The sequence below is a fragment of the Lissotriton helveticus genome, chromosome 1_1, assembly GCF_964261635.1.
Source record: "Lissotriton helveticus chromosome 1_1, aLisHel1.1, whole genome shotgun sequence".
NCBI lineage: Eukaryota > Metazoa > Chordata > Amphibia > Caudata > Salamandridae > Lissotriton > Lissotriton helveticus.
In genome coordinates this window covers 384,404,878-384,420,072 of record NC_136057.1, presented here as the reverse complement: position 1 = coordinate 384,420,072, position 15,195 = coordinate 384,404,878, and the positions used below count along the sequence as shown (strand labels likewise).

Here is a 15,195-nt window from a genome sequence, read left to right as displayed (position 1 = left end):
GGAGCACTGTGCCACTAGGTATGTGAGCAAAGAGAGCGTGTCTACCCTGCCTATATCGGAAGTGTTCGTTATCATGTAGGCTATACTGCACCTGAAGTGACTCGAATGCGTGTATCGTGTCTCCTTTCCAAACATCCCTTATCTGAGTAATCCTAATGAGGTCCCATTTATCAAACTCCTTGGACCGCCATAGGCTCCCTAACTTCTCGGAATTCAACAGGTGTGTAGCCAACGTCAACCTGCCCTCCCAACCCAGACATCGATTGGCCGCATGCTACACCCGTACCGCATGCGCAGTCAGGCCACATAAAGCAAACCTCCCTGGCTTGGCATATAACGCTCTATCTAACATTCCACCCGGGGCCAGTCCACAGTCCATGGCATACCTCGGATCTCCTGGGGGCCCGTAGACAATGTGGTTCACAGTGGCTAGCTGTGAAGCCCAGTAATACTTTCTCAAATCTGGGAGTCCGATTCCACCATCGTACCATGGCAGTGTCAATTTAACGAATGCTATTCGGGGCCTACCCTCCAACAGAAGCTGTCTCTGAAGCGACTCAATTTGCTTGAAATAGGAGGCCTGCACTGGGTCCATCGAGTTTTGCAAAGCATAGAGGAATCAGGACAGGGCCATCATTTTAAAAAGGGCGGCTCTTCCGAGCAACGAAAGTCGAAGGGACTTCCACCGTTCCACGTCTTTCCTACATCTATTCAGTTTTTGACATACCGTAGTTGCGGATTGAGCGTTATGTATATACCTAAATATTTTAAACCAACAGTCTCAATCTGGATTGGGCAGTTCTGCAGGATCCTCGGCGGTTCTCCCACTAACACAAAAAGCACCGATTTTGACCAGTTAATTGCTAAACCTGAATATTTACCAAAAGTGGTGAGTAGAAAATTCCCAAAGGACTCTCTAGGTTTGGTGAGATAAAGCAAGACGTCATCCGCATATAGCGAGATCTTATCTTCCCATTCCGGTGTCCATCGCAAGCCTCGTATTGATCTATCCCATCTGACCCAGGCCGCCAACGGCTCCATGGCAATGGCAAAAAGCAACGAGGACAGCGGACAACCCTGTCTTGTGCCCCTTTCCAATGCAAAATCATTCGACCTACAATTATTAACAACCACCCTGGCCAGGGGGTTCACATATAACAATCGCACCCAGCTAATAAACTCACCGCCGAAGCCCAATTTTGCTAATACTGCGAACAGATAGTTCCATTCGACCCTGTCAAAAGCCATCGAGGCGTCCAAGGACACCAGGACCATATGCTCATGTATTTTCAAGGAGCCCCCAAGGATACCGTGCAGCCTCCGCAGATTCAGTGACATGTTTCGACCCGGCATAACACCAGATTGATCCGGGTGTACCAAATTTGTGATTACTTTTACCAGCTGAGTAGCAAGAAGCTTCGCAAGAATTTTGGGCTCTGCATTAAGGAGCGAAATAGGCCTATAAGAGGCACAGTATGTTTTGGCTTTACCCGCTTTATGTATGACAATTATATTTTCCAGTCATTGATCATATGGGAGCTGGACTTTTTCTTTGCTCTCCAGAAACATGGCACGTATATGTGGGGTGATCCTATTGGCATTTAATGTATACAGCTCAATCGGAATCCCATTAGGGCCAGTTGCATTACCAGACTTTATCTGCCTGATAGCCTGCGCTACTTCATCATTAGAAAATGGAGAGTCCAAATAGGACCTATCCTCCTCCGACAACCCAGGCAGAGCAATATCTCTAATCATGGCGCTGCTTTCAGCCTCAGTAAATTCACCTTCAGCGGTATAGACCTTTTTATAATATATCGAAAATGCGTCTGCCAGAGCTTGCAGTTCAGTAACTTTACCCGATTCCGGTCCCTCCAACTCTGGTACCAGCCTCGATGCCCACTCCCCATGCTCGAGCCACGCTATCAACTTACCGGCCTTATCGCCACGTTCATATATGCGGTTCTGTACAGCATTGTTTTGGGCAATCGCTCTGTCTCTCGCCAGCGCTTTGTACTGTTCATGACGGAGCTTCAATAAGTGGAGGTCCGCCGTCGGGTGCGACCTAGCAACTCCCTCCTCCAAAGCTATGACCTCGGCCTCCTTCTGAATCAACGCCGCTTGTCTTTTCTTCTTTTTCCCAGCTACCAGAGACAAGATCTCCCCTCTTGCGACCGTTTTGTTAGCTTCCCAGAGGGACTGCGCTGAATCAACAGTCTCCTCATTTTCCAGGAAGTAGCGTTCCGACATTTGAAGCACCACCTTCTTAATGGTCAGATCTTTCAACTGCCAAGCACTAATGGGAGCTACCCTACCAGCCGTCTGTCATCCGAGAGTGAGCTGCAACCATAACGGAGAATGATCAGAGATACCTCTTCCCAGGCATCGTGCGTCTTGAATCATGGTGGCCATCTGTGCCGGCAACAGTATGTAGTCCAGTCTCGACAAACTATTGTGCACTGCCGAGATGTGAGTGAAATGTTTCTGCGTTGGATTACTGGTGCGCCAGCTATCAACCAATCCCAGCATCGCCAGAAAGTCTGGGAGCCATCTCTGGGACTGTCTAATCACTCGTGGCGGGCTACGGTCAACCTCCCCATCCAGTACGGCATTAAAGTCGCCTCCCAAAACTAAACTACCAAGAGACAGTGTAAGGAAGACGGAGCTCAAATCCCGGAAGGTATCAGACTAGAGGCCTGGTGGCACATATATTGATAAAAAGGTGACTGTCTTACCCCCCAGCTGCCCCGACACCCCAGCATATCTGCCCCTCTGGTCAATCCACGTGGCTTGCACTGACATGGGGAAGGAATTTTTAACCCGAATCCCCACCCCCCTAGATCCAGTAGTGAATCCCACATGCGCCACCAATTTAAACCCCCCTCTATGGAGGGCCATGCACCTATTTCCCACAAGATGAGTCTCCTGCAACAATACAACGTCTGGGGAGTGTCTCCTGATAAGCTGACTAACCATTCCTCTCTTGATTTTATCACCCAAACCATTCACATTCCAACTCAGCACTTTCATCCCCGATCCATGACTATATTGTGCAATTTAACCCATGTGAAGAACACAGAACCGAATTCTCATCACCTGACGCAAAAAATTCAGATATAAAAAAAACATAATCAGTCAACAACAAATAAAAAAAAAAACATTTACCTAACCCCTCTCCCCCACCCTGCACCCCTGCACTCGGCTACCGCCTATCCCCAACTCGCAGTGTGCTTGTCGCCCCATAATCTAACTAACCATCTATCTAAAGGTAGAAATGAGGAGGAAGGCAGCTCCAAGAGACCCCTCCCTCACCCACGTGGCTCCCCTTTCCGCGCCCACTGCAAATCACTGCCCAAGAAGACATTATGTCTCCCCATTCGCAATCTCTGAGCGGTCCTCACTATTCCTGATCGTTCTCATCTCCCCTCTCCTCACTTGCTTGGCTCCTGACCACGCCCGTTTTAATGGAACGCTCAGCTAAGCGGGGGAATTAGCCCACGTGTGAGCGCCGCGCGTGTCATGACGAGCTCAGCTCGTCATGAGCACAGCGGCACAGTGATGAGCACGGAAGAGGTTAAAACTGGTGGTAACCCACTCCCAAAGGGGAAGGTGAAACCCCTTCTCCTTCGAGAATGCAAAAAATTGAACTTCAAGGTTTGATTATATCCCATTTTCCTTTAAGGAACACGAGCTACGTTTAAAAAAAAAGATTGCTTTATGAAAAAGCAATTAAAGACATGGTGGTCTGCTGACCTCTGCAGGCCACCATCCCTGCGATCGCTGGGATAATTAACGGGTTGCAATCTGTGACCCACCTCATTTGTATTTATAAGATAGGTCGATATGCGACCTAGAAGGAATTCCTAAATGAAACTCAACGAGTTTCATACATTAGGAATACCGATTTCTTATTGCGATTTGGAGTGAATCGCAATTAGCATATCGGCATACTTAATGTGTGTACATTTGGCCCTAAGACCTGCACTAGAGATGGCTTTGTATGCTTAATGTTAGAATGTTAGAAATGTATTAGTGGTAAGTTGTGGCTAGATATTTTCATGAAGATTTAAAAATGTTATTTCGAGCTTTACTTAGTAAATAAATTAAAACACTCAGGTAAATGATTACACACTATTAACTAGTGCAGCTTGATATGGTTTATTGCGTTAGCTTCCACCTCAAACCTAAGGATACATTTGTGACAAGTTGTACAGGTATTTTGTTTTCATCCAGTTAAAAGAATTACCAAAACGTATGAAGACACCTTTAGTATCCTAAGCAACTCACCTACATGAGCAACATTTTGTGATGAATGTGCATATTTATGTGCATGTAATTCTTTAATAGATTTTAAATACACACTTTAGTGTTCGGATGGGCTTAACTAATCATGGATTTTAGATTTTGTTAACAGTTTAGGTTTTTGGATTGACTAAACAATACAATATTGCAAAACTCTGTTTTGTTGTTTTTCTTTTTTACATATTTTAATTACAATGTTTTTCCGACATTGGATTCTGAGGGACATGGGGAAGTCACCCTAATGTTTTAAAAAGTTACAAGAATTAAGATAATGTTTTCTAGTAGAATAATAATAATGATAATAAGAAGAAAGTATAATAATATTCTTTAATTGTAGTACATAATACTACAGTTTTCACCTTTTTTGAAAGCTATTATTACTCAATACTATTACTCATGGTAACTGTACTACGTTTATCAACTTTGGCAGAATGAAAGGCTGAGACGATTGTGTTGGACTGCAACTAATGACCCAGCCTTGAATAGAATGAAGTTGGACTGTTTTTTATTTTTGTGTAAATAAGGAAAAATCCAAAATAAATACTTTATGATTATTGCTGAGGGTGAAATATATCATTTAAAAAAGGTATGTTTGCCCTTTGGCTAGCATGACATATAAACAGGGAAACCCACTTTGTAAATTCCATAGCCTTACAAAGGAACTCAGCCAACTCCTCCGTGACTTGCAATATCTTCAGAATGTACAAGAGGGTACGTTATCTCATATATAATATATAATGAGATCATGAGCAGTCCATGCAGGGCGAAAGTTGTTGACATCATAGCAAGAGCATATGTCATGATTTGTGTGATATTTTAAGTTTATTTTTTAGTTTTTTGTTTCAAACATATGTTACTGTCTTCTGAGCATAATATACCATTAACGTTTTTACAGTGGATTTTATTTTAATTGTGTATTGCATCCACATTCTACACAACCAAGCACCACAAGTCATGTTGTGCTCGGTCTTTGACTGTGAGTACCTGGGGTTCGCAGCAGTGCCTGGCCGACAGAGGAATACCATAAGGTGATACACATTTTTTTAAACAGAACATTATGTATCAAATTGCATAATAATTAGAGAAAAATACAGTACTGTACACTAGAAACAGTCCAAAATATACCTATCATTGAGCGGCTTCACACAAAATGGCACCTGGTAAATAGGTGGAAGTGGCATTAAAAAAACACAGCTGTTGAACGGTGTATTTAGGACCTCTAGAGCCTAGTAAATGACAGTCAATGTTTAGGACACATGCAATGGGGAGGGAAACCTGCCATCTACTGAAAAAATCATATATACCCTAACAGAAAATCTAAATTGGCAGGAAGACTTTGTTATGTGGCATGACAGCTTTACGAAAAAAACAATTGGAGGGAGGTAGAGTACAGGGGTAGGATTCTTACTCCACGGGCACTGTTACATAAACAAAAGGAATCCTACTCACAGTGAGAAGGGAAGGGTGTCTACCACAAGTGTGGGGACACACAGTGTTTTGTAAAATACCCCTCACACATCAACAGGCCCCTTGGTGTCATGCTTCATCATCGGGGTCTTCGCACACCTCTAACGGGATGCGGCGTGCTGCGACCTACGACTACGCGGGAGCACTAAAGGTTGGACTATGTGTGGTGTGTGTGATGCAAATGGTAGGGGTATTTAAATGTGAGTGGTGGGGTATGGTGAAGGTTTAAAAAGTACCTGGCTCGTGGGTGTATAGGAAAACACTTTATTCACAACCCCGGGCTGGTACTATTAAAAGAAGTGCAGAGTGAGGTAGCTAACTGTCGTGACTATGGACAGTACCTCTGGTGTGCGTCAACATGTTTCGGAGCGTGTGCTCCTTCTTCAGGACGGGGGCACAACTTCCCCACCTTACTCACGTATTTCTATAAATTGTGTAAATAACCAAAAAGTGTGAGACTATATACAGTGACTTAATACTAAAATAAAGGCTATAATGTGCCTACAGTGGTTTGTGACCATGCATTTGCATGACCTACAAAGAGGAAAAAGAAAATGAAAATTAATATGGTTACCCTTAGTAGGGTGGCTCATACAGGTGCAGTCACCTGGAGCACCACATGGCATATTGGCCCTGTAAAGGAAAAAGACAGACAAAACACAACATAGATGAACACACAAAAAGTTTGTTTGAAGACCGTTGGTCATACTCATTGTGAAAAGATGTTTTGCTTCATGAGCATTCTGGGACGTCTGGGGTTGATTGCTATTTTTGCAATCTAAAGGGACAAAGGATCGTTTTCAGTTTTTTACTCACTTTTTTGGATGGGAAATGATGTTTCTGTTAACCAATACTCACAAACTCGGGACAAGTTCGCCTCCGTGCTACCCCATAAGCTGCTCCGCTGGTATTAACTAGGGATGGCTGCCGCGCGCTATTTATGCTACTATTCCTTGAATGGTTCTGTAGTCATAGGCTAATTGTCGGACATGCCTAATGCCCATACATGGGTAATCCGTTCAATTAGTAGACACACCATATATGGTATGTCCGATGATGCGGATAGCGTAGGAGAGATGCCAGGTGTGGCTGTCAAGGATTAGAGGACGCATGCGCGAAAGATCTGTGGCTTGCGCATGCGTGCGGTAGCTGGGGTTTACAGTGTTCTTGTCGTTGGAGGACGCATGCGTGAAAGATCCGTAGCTTGCGCATGCGTGCGGTAGCTGGAGTTTACAGCGTTATTGTCGTTTTCAATACAGGGTCCTTTTGGAGGATCCTACAGAAAAGTTACGCATCAGGATTGGAGGTATGGTAGAGGAGGGTCTAGCCCACAATTGGCTAAGCAAAAAAGAAGCAGAATTTTTACAACAACCCTCACCACGAATCCCATACTTTTACTGCATTCCAAAGATCCATAAAAACATCAACAACCCACCTGGGAGACCCGTAGTATCAGGGATCGGCTCCATCCTTGAGCCACTTTCTAAATTTGCGAATGCCTTCCTACACCCACTGGTACAATCCACGGACACCTACTTAAAGGATATGAAATCAGTCCTACAATTATTGGCGGATAAAAGTTTTTATCCCACGAAGCAACTCATGTTGGGCCTAGACGTGGAAAGTTTATATACTAGCCTACCACATGATGAGACACTCCAAATAATTGAGGAAGTACTGTTCACCAATCAATGGAAATACCAAACACCGCAAGGCTTAGTTCTTGAATGCATCTCCCTGGCACTACAACACAATTTTTTGCAATATGACAAGACAATATACTTACAGACCCACGGCACCAGTATGGGCAGTACTTTTGCTCCTAGTCTGGCTGGGTTATATGTCCACCATCTAGAGTAAAACAGGATACTACATACAGATAACCCATACAGAACCCACATTAATACCTGGAAAAGGTATATTGACGACGTCTTCATCATCTGGGACGGGGAAACAGACACGGCCATTGACTTTGTAAATTGGCTAAACAATCAAAATGCGTATCTGAAATTTACAAGTACGATCTCTAACCAGGCCATGGTGTTTCTCGACCTCAATATCTATGCAGAAGGGGATAGACTCAAGAGCACCACACATTTCAAACCTACAGCGAGGAATTGCTTATTGAGGTATGCTAGTTTTCATCCTAGGCATCTGAGGGAGAATTTGCCATACGGACAATTCTTAAGGTTGAGACGCAACTGTACTGAACTGACCGAATTTATATCACAAGCCGTTGATCTAAAAACGAAACTGTTACAGAGACAATATCCCCCAAAAATCATTGAAAAAGCTATGAAAAGGGCCAAGAACAATCATAGGGGAGCACTCCTGGAGGACAAACTACCGACCCCTGATGACAAAAAAAGACCTATATGTGTCACCACTTACTCCACAATATCAAATGAGGTTTCCAAAATTATAAACAAACATTGGAGGATATTGAATTGTGGCAGTCTTAATCTGGACAAACCAATGCATGCACACCGCCGAGGTAGGAACCTCAAAGACCTATTGGTGCACACCAGACCCAAACCTAGTACCACATCCAGACAGACCACAATTGGGATACATGGACATTTCCCTTGTGGAAATTGCAGCAGCTGTCATCTCACGCAGAAAAGCAACACCTTAACATTCAGAAATGGTACGACTTGGGAACAACGACAATTCACAAATTGCAATACCAAAAATGTGGTGTACATGATCACATGTCCATGTGGTTTGGAATACGTGGGCATGACCACGAGGCCTGTAAAAACAAGAATGGGTGAACACAAAAGCAATGTCCGCTGCAAGAAGTCCACAACAAAAATGGCAACACACTATCTGGAGAAACAGCACTGTGTGAACGATCTAAAATGGACTGTGATCGAACATTTGCCATCCGAAACGGGTCTTTTCCAGAAAGAACAATGGTGGGTGTTCCGTCTGGGCACTCATACCGATGGTCTGAATGATGATGTCCCCTGGGGCCAACTGACCAGTTAATTACAAAGCCCCCACAGTAATTCATCGACCCATATAATTAATAGGCCCCTAGCAATAACCAAGCGGCCGACTGACATGCCACCTTAACTCCTTGGTTCTCGTCCAGCTGTTTTAAACCTTAACCAATTGTAAATAGTATTACCAAATAAGAGCGCGTTGTAGGCCCTCACATCGCTACTCAAGTTCTTATAACGATCGTTTTGAAATACACCACTGCCAAACCACACTTGGTAGAATTATTCCAATACGCATGCCTTTTGAAATACACAGCGCGGCAGGCAGCTCCAGAAGGGGACACCTTGCAAACGCGCATGCACTTTGAAAACGACAATAACGCTGTGAACTCCAGCTACCGCACGCATGCGCAAGCTATGGATCTTTCGCGCATGCGTCCTCCAACGACAAGAACACTGTAAACCCCAGCTACTGCACGCATGCGCAAGCCACAGATCTTTCGCGCATGTGTCCTCTAATCCTTGACAGCCACACCTGGCCTCTCTCCTACGCTATCCGCATCACCGGACATACCATATATGGTGTGTCTACTAATTGAACGGATTACCCATGTATGGGCATTAGGCATGTCCGACAATTAGCCTATGACTACAGAACCATTCAAGGAATAGTAGCATAAATAACGCGCACCAGCCATCCCTAGTTAATACCAGCGGAGCAGCGTATGGGGTAGCACGGAGGCGAACTTGTCCAGAGTTTGTGAGTATTGGTTAACAGAAACATCATTTCCCATCCAAAAAAGTGAGTAAAAAACTGAAAACGATCCTTTGTCCCTTTAGATTACAAAAATAGCAATCAACCCCAGACGTCCCAGAATGCTCATGAAGCAAGACATCTTTTCACAATGAGTATGACCAACGGTCTTCAAACAAACTTTTTGTGTGTTCATCTATGTTGTGTTTTGTCTGTCTTTTTCCTTTACAGGGCCAATATGCCATGTGGTGCTCCAGGTGACTGCACCTGTATGAGCCACCCTACTAAGGGTAACCATATTAATTTTCATTTTCTTTTTCCTCTTTGTAGGTCATGCAAATGCATGGTCACAAACCGCTGTAGGCACATTATAGCCTTTATTTTAGTATTAAGTCACTGTATATAGTCTCGCACTTTTTGGTTATTTACACAATTTATAGAAATACGTGAGTAAGGTGGGGAAGTTGTGCCCCCGTCCTGAAGAAGGAGCACACGCTCCGAAACATGTTGACGTACACCAGAGGTACTGTCCATAGTCACGACAGTTAGCTACCTCACTCTGCACTTCTTTTAATAGTACCAGCCCGGGGATGTGAATAAAGTTTTTTCCTATACACCCACGAGCCAGGTACTTTTTAAACCTTCACCATACCCCACCACTCACATTTAAATACCCCTACCATTTGCATCACACACACCACACATAGTCCAACCTTTAGTGCTCCCGCGTAGTCGTAGGTCGCAGCACGCCGCATCCCGTTAGAGGGGTGCGAAGACCCCGATGATGAAGCATGACACCAAGGGGCCTGTTGGTGTGTGAGGGGTATTTTACAAAACACTGTGTGTCCCCACACTTGTGGTAGACACCCTTCCCTTCTCACTGTGAGTATGACAGCTTTACTGCCAAACTTGTGCCCACAATAAACCTCAAAACACAAGCAGACATCTTCAAACAAAGCAACAGTCAAGAGCGCCTATCTTGCTCTACACTGGATGGCCTATTTAAAAGATGATTTACGAAATAAACCATCTTGCTTTTAAACTTAACAGAATTTAAACAAAAGAAAGAAGGAAGGTCAGAACTTTGTGGATTTCCAATACCTTTGAACATGGGTGCAAGTTTCCACACTCCTAGTCCCCCTACCGAGGTGTACTGGCCAAGAGCGATCTCCAGCAGGAAGAGAGGGATCCCAGCAAAGACCAGAGTCAAAAAATATGGGATTAGGAAAGCACCTGATGAAGAAAAAACACAAAACAAGTCATTTCAGATCAAAACCGAATGTAACAATCTCACCACTGGTTACAAGTTTGGATAGGGCTGTGAGAACATGCTTGTACAAGATGTGTCGTGCTACAGTGCCAGCGTTTATTTTCATGCATTTCCCTCACTATAAGAGACAGATGTACATGGCTTTGTGAGGTTGCAAACAGCCGGAATGGCAGAATCGGGTGATTTGTGACCGGAAAAAACGTTTTTTGAAATGCCCAAATATCAAATTGTGATTCAATAACACGTCACCAAATCACAATTTGTGTTTCAATCCAAATACCTATTTGGTATTTAGAAGGGGCATCCCTCCCAAATACTGTATTGGAATGGTATCTATTAATGTTTTGCCACCGAATTTCGGTCGCAGAACAGGACTACTTGACCACCAAATGAAAATTGGTAGTAACCCATTCACAAATGGGAAGGGGCCACCATTTGACTCCTGACACTTAGAGAAAGTTAAACAAAATATTTTGTAAGAGTAGGTAGCAGCCCCATGGACCACTGACTACTCTTATAAACTAAAACTTAGATGTTTCATTTTATTTTTTGAAACGCTTCCCATTTTCCTTTAAGGAAAACAAGCTGCATTTGAAAAAAACAAATGCTTTAATAAAAACCAATCACAGACATGTTGGTCGGCTGACCCCAGCAGGCCACCAACTCTGTGATGGCAGCGATCCTAGTGGGTTGCAAATTGGGACCTACCTAATTAATAATACAATCAAGTAAGAGAGGGAGGAAAATTGGGGACTAGTGCACTTCCCCTAGTTCTTAAAGTAAATATCAATGAAAACCAGCTAATGAGTGGAAACTAGATGCACCTGTCTGGGAGAAAAATGGATTGTTTTTTATGAAGGCCCTCACCCACCAACCTAGTTGGTGGCATGCTTCATCATCAGGTCCCACCCAAGGAGCCGTGTGCATCTTGAGTGTGTTTCAACACCTGACTACAGCGGAGTAGGTTCTGTGCAGTGAAGCGAATGGGTGTAGATTAAAAATTGTCCAATGGGTCCTGAATAATTGGGGAAATGTAATTGCGGGCACTTCGCAGTATTAAAATAAAAGGGCGGATATATGTGGAGGGTGGGTTATGTCTCCAATATTCTATGAGGTCTACATGTTTCAGCCGGACTACTAAATGTGCTGGCTTCTGTCAGGACCTATATGTGTGGTGAATTGGTGGTGGTCGAGTGCAGTTTGTTAGACCAGTATGTGTCGCATGCGCTAAGGTGTGTTTATTGAGAGAGGAGGTGTTCCTCAGGTTACTCAAGCCCTGTTGGTAAAAAAAGAGACAGACAAAAAACAGACAGGCATAAACATTTAAAGAGTGATAGCTTCTCTTTATCACATATGGTATTGTGACTGGATGAGCGTCGTGCCCGTGCACTATGCAAGAAAAATGGGCAGAAGAGAAACGGATGGTGACACTAGTGAAAAAGGGGCTGTATATCAACGCTGTTACTTATGCACTACTGCGCCAAATGCGATGCAGCACATGCAATGAAATTCATTTTATTTATTTATTTGTATACTTATCTCCGTTAGGCCATAATCAGGAGTTTACAACCCCCCCACCCTGCTCCTCCCCTGCCCTGCTTAACCGCCCAACAGCACTCCCGCTAGGAGCCACTACTGCACATTACACAGAGATAATTAACCATTCGGGTATAATCAGCTTATAGGAAATGTTACATATGCCAGAGGACAGAAGGTTCAGGAGTCACATGACACCCATACTGGTAGGCAGTGCTTGGTCTGGAGAAGCATAATTTCAGAATTGAAAATGGAACACCATAGTTGGGGGTTCTCTTTAAAAATAAGATTCGATTTCTACCGAAATAACTCTTTTTGCAACATTAGTCTTTGCTCTAATCTATACTTTGCAGTGTGCATGCAGTTCTTTGAATTTGAATTTTTGAATTTTAAAATATTTGTAGAGCGCTCTTATACCGGAACGGTTTCATGGCGCTAGATAGCTATGGATCAGAGGAGACGGAGAGGAGGGCTAGGCTGCTACAGATCTGGAGAACAAGAAGGTCTTCAGTTGCTTGCGAAATTCCAGATAGGAAGATGACGTCCTGAGAGCAAATAGGAGTGAGTTCCAGAAGGATGGAGCCAGCACTGCAAATCTGGCCCCCCCGGACTTTTGTTTCCTGAAGCGTGGAACTGACAAGAGTGCCAGATGAGTGGAACGAAGTTCTCTGGAAGGAAGATAGGGGGAGATGGCTTCGCACAGGAAGACGGGGGCGGTCCCTGATCTAGCCTGATAGGTGATGCAGCCCAGCTTAAAAAGGGCCCTCTCCCTCACTGGAAGCCAGTGAAGGGACTGCAGCAAGGGGGTCGTGTGGTTGAACCTGGGGAGCCCATAAATCAGGCGAGCCGCCTGATTTTGAATCAGTTGGAGTCGGCGGATCAGGTAAGCCGGCGCACCGTTGTAGATGACATTCCCATAGTCGAGGCGCGAGAGCACCATGGCCATGAGAATGAGTTTGAGTGCAGCGGCAGAAAAGAAACGGGAAACCCTCCGGATAATCCGGAGGGAAAAAAAGCAGGCAGACACAACTGAACTGGTCTGCATATGGAGGGTGAGCAGGGGGTTGATGAAGATGCCTAAAGTTTTGACTTTGGGGACTGGAAGGGGGGGAGGGCCAAGTGAAGGAGGCCAGAAGGAAGGGGACCAGGGACTGCAACCACCCCCCGTCAGGACCAATTCGGTCTTGTCCGGGTTTAATTTGAGGTTCTTTGATGACAGTTAATAATTCACTGTTCTATATTAGTGTTTAACTTATAAAAAACTGCATGTAACAAAGGGATGTCTCGTAGAAAAGCAGTAACCCACTGACCTATTTACATTATATGCACTTCACGATCTGTATGATACACGTTCCTTGCAGCAGGCATAGTAATCCTCTGTTTCAAATTTTATGATCCGTCAAAACTTCAGCTAAACAAAAAACATTGATCGCTCTCCAGGAAGAAGACTAATCACTGAGTTATCTTGACATTTTTATTGTTGCCTGGAAATTGCTGGTGACAAGGAATGAAGCAGCAGGTGCTTTTAAAACCAAAAAAAACTTGCATTCACATTGCGCCCCTTGAGGTCAGCACCCGGTGTAGTAGCATAGCTCGCACAGCCCTAGAGCCGGCCCTGTGACAGGAAGCTATGTGAATAGGAAGGAGAGCGCCAGATGTGCTTGCTCTCTCTGTCAGAGGCCATTGTGAGTAGGGCTCAGATAGTGGTGATGTAGCTGAAGGTTACACCTGTGGCCAGCAATTGTTGGGGGTGCATTGTACCTGTGTCTCGAAAAGAAAAAATAACTGCTGGTCTAACGTCTTCATGCTACGCCAACTTTAAGCGGATTAGTGCCTGTGGAAGGTTTAGTTATTGACATATGTTCAGGGTAACACGTGCTTTTTACTCTGCTCTGTGTGAATTCGAATCTGCTCTTAGTCATCCAGTGATAGAAATGGAGGTATGAAACATGCTCTATGCGAGGAACAAATGAAAGGGGACTCCAGGAAGAATGAACTAATAAGTGACTTATAAACATGTTAATGGTATTAGAGACCCCATATTAAATGTGATTAAGGAAGTCTCTCCTTGTAAGATTATTAGTGGTAATTTGAGTATCTATTTAGCAGGAGATCTTCAGATTATTCCTATGTATTATGGATGGAATTACTGAGCTATCATCATTCTTGGTGACTCCAGGAGAACCTATATTTATATGGGAGGAATGGCGTCTGGGCTTTGAGGCATATGTTGAAGTATTTAGAGACAATGTCTACAGGAAATTGGTGCGAATAAAACACTGCATAGATGCAGAAGGATGCCCCATTTTGGAAATTCTTCCTCTACTTCTTGAGAATGTAGAGCATGATACTAACATTGATGAATGTTTCATAGCACTAAAACAAATGGACCTTGATTTTTAGCAAAATAAGAAATAAGGTTGTGAGATGTTTCAGTTCATGAAAAGAGGACATCTTCCCAGAGAATCTATAGAGAACTTTCTGCCTGCGTTGAGATATCTTGCAGCTACGTGCAACTACAAAGGTTTGCTTGATGATATAGTAAAGAACCATGTCAACATCAGGAAAGTCCAGGAAACACTATTCAACACTGAGAATCTGTCAATCAAGAAATCAATTGACATTGTCAATAGATCGATACCCTCTCAATCCTTGTATTCCCTTGCACGAAAGGAATTGAAACTGGGCTGTAAGAAGTTGGAACGCCAATGGAGGGTTATCTACTGCCCATTGGCTAAATCCGAATTGCGGTCGGCTCAGAGAATTTATTATACAGCTGTCAGAAAAGCCAAAAGTGAGTACTATGCGGCTAGAATAATGAAAGCTAATAACAACAGTAAAGACATTTTTGCCATTGTTCAAAGCTTTATGTCGCCCCGAGCGGAGCATAAGTCCATCCCTGCTTCCTTGGGGTGGTGCGA

The 15,195-nt window shown here is 43.9% G+C and overlaps 1 protein-coding gene across 1 annotated transcript in view; it reads right to left on the bottom strand.

Moving 5' to 3' along the window:
• Positions 1-15,195, bottom strand: part of LOC144809515 (sodium- and chloride-dependent GABA transporter 1-like) — a 357,006-nt gene that overhangs the window by 318,584 nt on the left and 23,227 nt on the right. Inside the window, exon 2 of the mRNA XM_078673719.1 lies at positions 10,570-10,701. Coding sequence (XP_078529845.1) covers positions 10,570-10,701 — 132 coding nt within the window. The remainder of the gene's footprint in view (positions 1-10,569; positions 10,702-15,195) is intronic.